The sequence below is a fragment of the Eriocheir sinensis genome, chromosome 32 (assembly GCF_024679095.1).
Source record: "Eriocheir sinensis breed Jianghai 21 chromosome 32, ASM2467909v1, whole genome shotgun sequence".
NCBI classification, from domain to species: domain Eukaryota; kingdom Metazoa; phylum Arthropoda; class Malacostraca; order Decapoda; family Varunidae; genus Eriocheir; species Eriocheir sinensis.
In genome coordinates this window covers 838,960-844,196 of record NC_066540.1, presented here as the reverse complement: position 1 = coordinate 844,196, position 5,237 = coordinate 838,960, and the positions used below count along the sequence as shown (strand labels likewise).

General features: G+C 38.8%; 1 protein-coding gene across 1 annotated transcript; it reads right to left on the bottom strand.

The window, feature by feature from the left end:
- Positions 1-522: 522 nt before the first annotated feature.
- LOC127006052 (uncharacterized) lies at positions 523-4,537 on the bottom strand. The gene is made up of 3 exons (XM_050875509.1): positions 3,874-4,537; positions 1,934-2,063; positions 523-1,091 (listed from the first exon to the last, which is right to left on the bottom strand). The coding sequence occupies exons 1-3, from the start codon at positions 4,199-4,201 to the stop codon at positions 650-652; spliced, it is 900 nt and encodes a 299-aa protein (XP_050731466.1). The 5' UTR covers positions 4,202-4,537; the 3' UTR covers positions 523-649.
- Positions 4,538-5,237: the final 700 nt, after the last annotated feature.

Genomic DNA, 5,237 nt, shown 5'->3' with positions numbered 1-5,237 from the left:
TATTTTATACATATATGTTTTCGAATTGAATCTGGGAAACACTCATTTCTTAAGAATCTGCATTATTCTGTATCATTATTATTATGAAACTACCTACTAGTTAATTTGTTTTTCGTTCTAGCAATGGAGACTGAAACCCGTTCCTCAGCACGACTGGACAAGTACATGCCAAGGTACTGTTCCACTTGCATTAATAAAGTAATCAATCTATCAATCAATTATAACCCATATTCCTTTTGTAAACATTTGCAAATTAACATTCCTCTCTTTGTTGTCAATACTCTAAAAACACTCATAGTACTCCTTCAATCTTCTTATACACTTACAGTTACATTCCTATTCACACCCTTTACATTCATAGTTCATACACACCTTTTCATTCTTTTCTCATGCTCCCTTCACTTCCTTCAAGAACATCTCCCTATTATTCCGAAAGTCATTTCTCACCTTCCTTCCTAGCTCTTCACACATTGCCTTTTTATTCTCCATTAGTGTTCTTTTTGCATTTTTTTTTACACATTCATTTTAATCTCTTTTTCCAGTGCATTTGTACACTGTATCATTCCTGCATAAGCATAATTAAATTAGTACAACTAAGGTTTCACAATCATAGAACTATGTGCATCCTTGTCTACTTTTATTAGGTATATTATTTGTTTTTCCTTTCCTTTTCAATTTGTAACTTCAGCAAAATTTGTTTAAGACGCATGGCTTCCGCTTTTTCTGTGGCAGCTGCCTCCCGTGCCCTTTCAGCTGCCTCCTGCGCCCTTGCAGCTGCCTCCTGCGCCCTTGCAGCTCCTGTGAAGGCCCGAGCACAAGCCGCCACCTCCTCTGCGGCTGCCTTCATGGCCCGTGCAGCCTCCTCCCCAGCCTGTGCAGCTGCTGCTGTAGCTCTTGAAGCTACAGCCTCCTCCTCAGCAGCTGCCACCTTTGCTTGAGCAGCTGCTGCATCATCCTCAGTTGGCACCTTCCCCCGGGCACCCCCCTCAGTCTGTGGCTGCAGGGTGGGCTCAGGCACAATTATTACTGTTGGTGCCTCAGCACCTCCCTGACCTACAATGAGCTGGCTCGCTGGCTCTGCTGCATCTTCACTGCAAGTAATGTAAAAAGTCATGGAATGGGTGTACAAATGAGCAGTTATAAACTAATGCAGATCTGCCATAGGGTATCTTTTTCCTTTCATATACTAGGGAGTAAATATGGCATAGTGTTATGGAAATGGAAGGCATACTCATACTAAATTAATGACAATCAATAAGGTCTAGAAGAGTTGCATATCTTTGCGGGGATTGATATTAAGAGGAGGATTCAATGAGTTCTCGGCCTAACAAAGAAGGAGTGGAGACAGGAGCCCGCCAATGCTGTAACATGTTGGTATAGGTTCCAACAAGTAATGCATGGGCTGGCATCCTTTCAGCATTTTCTATTGAGTTACACGGTGACTTTTCATAAGTGATTCACCCACCATTCTTCAGGGACGGAATTTCATAATTGAAGACGAGATTGGAGAAGTGCATCACATTCAAAGGTGGTTACGTTAAAACATAAAAAAAAGAAGTGGAGTGAACCTTTGCTCTATTTTTCCTCATTCTGAGGTAGGCCAAGAACTCATTGAATACACCTTAATTGAGAAGTACTATGAACCAAGGTAGGATTGCATCAATTGATAGAAGTTGCTGTAGCTTTGACGTTACCTGCAGGTATAGTTAACTTGAACTAAAGCCTTTAATTAAACAATCTATTCCAACAGTAAAGATATATCTCTCATATGTTCTTTCCAAGTGATGAGTTATGTTTCTAGGGTTTTGTAACATACTGGTTGAAGCAAATGACAGGCTTTTATTACTTTTGCTAAGCAGAACTGAACATATTTAAAAATGAGAAGAATAGAACTAAAGAGTGTACTTCACAAATTAAACAAATAGATACATACATGTCGACAGTCCTTTGATGTCCAAGGTCATCAATCTCCTCAAATCCCATGATGACCTTGCTGTCTTGCCCCAGAATGTCCCCTACAAGCTCATCAATGGGGTCAAGGGGAGGGGGTGGAGGGCCGCCACCTGGGAAAAAATAAAAATTCATGTATTTTTTGCTTTTTCCCCTACTACTAAAGCACTACATTAGTGTCTTCTCAGAATGTAATGCTAAAGTGGATTATGACAGGTACTTTACTGAGATGTTATAAAACTTGTTTTTGTCTCCTGCCTTTAACTTGACCTCTCTCAACGAGAGTGTATCAAGACACCTCTCCACCCGGAATTGACCTCTCTTTTGACTACTCTATACTATCTTCTGTTGTGAGAGCGGCAATTAGTGGGCTTTTTTTCTACACTTTTTGTTGCCATTGAGCCAACTCTTTTGTTGTAAAACAAAATTATATATAAAAAAAAATAACTGCTGCACTCCCACCACTATTCAAGGTTGTGTGTGTTAGAAAGGAGCATTTCTTCCTCTTTCATACTTTATCTTGCAGGCATCTCTGATGAAAGAAAGTACGAGTAATAAGGGTAAGAATGGACTCAACATTATATTCATTACAAACTTAAACTGATTTACCCATATATATAAACTAAACTGGCAAATTTATGGCAAATAGCATCCTGTTTCTTTCAATACAAAACTATTTCAATGTGATTGATTTTCATCAAGCAGTTGTCTGTTGATGGCAACAAGTATGGGTATTGCAACATACTTCTATAAATATCCATGTTTGTGTATATATATATATATATATATATATATATATATATATATATATATATATATATATATATATATATATATATATATATATATATATATATATATATATATACACACAAGACTCATTTAGTACCGTGTAGTATTTCATTGTCTACCTTATGAAACATCACTAGCTCTTCATACGTATATCTTTTCTACAAACGTTCAACAATCATGGAAACGCTTTCAAAATCCAATTCAAGGACTATTTATTGTTGAAAATTGGGGATACTATATTCACGAAAGCGCAACCTCCTCCGGCGACGGCCGCGGCGACGGTGCAGCTGGTGTTGCGAGAAACACCTCCTTGCAGAAATAAGACATATATATGTGGGGAGGGTCCATGGGGTGGTGCAGCCCCCCCTGGTTAGAAGGGGGCGTCGAGGGGGGTGATGCCCCCCCGTTAGCAGGTCGTAAAGTTCGGTTGGAGAAATTTAAATATGCTCTCCCACCCTAAACCCTCTGCGAGATATTTTGCAGCTGCACCGTTGCCGCGGCCGCCGCCAAAGGAGGCTACTCTTTCGTCAATATTATCCCCTATTTTCAATAATAAATAGTCCTTGAATTGGATTTTGAAAGCATTTCCATGATTGTTGAACATTTGAAGAAAAGATTTAAGAAGAGCTTGTGATGTTTCATAAGGTAGGTAATGAACATAAGAACATAAGAATGTTGGAGTCTGCAAGAGGACAGTAGGCCTATACAAGGCAACTCCTTTGACCCTAAGCTCCCGTGTATCTAACCCCACCTGGTATCGCTGTCCATGAACTTATTTAATCTATTTTTTAATGTGACAATTGTATTGGCACTCACCACATGACTGCTAAGCCTATTCCACTCATCCACAACCCTGTTGGTAAACCAATTTTTGCCTATGTCCCTGTTGAATCTGAATTTATCCAGTTTAAACCCATTACTTCGTGTCCTACCCATACATACATACATACATATATATATATATATATATATATATATATATATATATATATATATATATATATATATATATATATATATATATATATATATATATATATATATATATATGATATTCAAAGTGCTCAGAATGAGACAAAAATGTGTAATGGGTGTTTATCAGTTAAAGCTAATATATGAAAACTTACTTACCAGTTCCATTCCGATGATCTCGAAAGTTCTTCAGCTTCATCCTTGACTTAGAAGTGATGGTGAACCATCGCTTCTTTACCTCAACGGCCGTCCTCTCATGGTGGAACTGTCCATTCAGGTCGGCCGTAATCTTTGTCCAGACATCGTGTTTCTTTTGGTTGGAAACACCAACCGTCTTGAAGTTCCTCTTCAATACGTGGACTTCGTCCCTGTATAACACTGCCAGCTGGAGAGACTCGTCGTCTCCCCAGTTAGCCTTCCGTTGACGTTTAGGTTGAGGATCCATGCCGTGAGTAAACACTACCGAACAGCTGAGAGGGCGGTACATTTGTTTACACACTTTTCAACGGGAATACGTTTCAGCGCATTTTCTCATAACGAATTTCTATTTTCCTATTTCTAGCTTCCCCAAAAGTCGTAATATGAAGTCAAAATAATTTAAATCAAAGAAAATGATGTCAATAATATATTATATTCCATAAATTTAGAGTTAACAAATTGTGAGCCGTGCGTTCTAGCGGCTCACGGTGTTGTTGATTTACTGCGCTATGGCCGACGACAAGAAGAAGAAGAAGAAGACTTCTGACGGTCATTATACTGACGGTCATAAATTCTGTTAGCTATGACGGTTAGTTATGGTCGACCATAAGCACTATGTAGAATACGGGCCCAGGCTGAGGAATACTCAGGGATCAATGTTGCCAACGACTTGACAAAGAGGCAGAGGGAAAAGGAGAATGAATTAAGACTGGAAGCAAAAAACTTGACCGAGCAGGGGAAAGGCAACTTCAAAGTACAGGGCCCGCCTTGGGCAAGAAGGTTGGTAAAAAATTAAGTAAAGGAAATAATAGTAAAGACATACGAGCAATGACGTGTTGGTATACAAATGCCGATGTCTTGAGCACCAAGTTAATCGAGTTAAGATTTAGATTAAGGCATTGTATAAGCAAGCCACTTCTGTTATTTATATGTGAGGTTAATCCAAAAAATTTGAGATATCCCTTGACAGCTGAAGAAATGTCAATATCTGGATATAAGTTATATTTAAAGAGAGAGAATAGAGGAATAGCAATATATGTACATGAGAGTATATCAGCATGGCAAGTGGAGATGAACACAGAATTTGAAGAGGCTTTATGGATACGCATGAGAGTTAACAAGAACGAGGAAGCACTGATGGGGTGTTTATACAGAAGCCCACACAGCAGTAAGGAAAATAACGATAAACTCAGACAGTTATTGGTGGAAGTGAATTCTGGTAGGGATACACACGTTTTTATGGTTGGTGATTTCAACTATCCCAAAATTGACTGGGAAAATTGGACTACAGAGGGAGGGAGCACAGAAACAGAGGAATATAAATT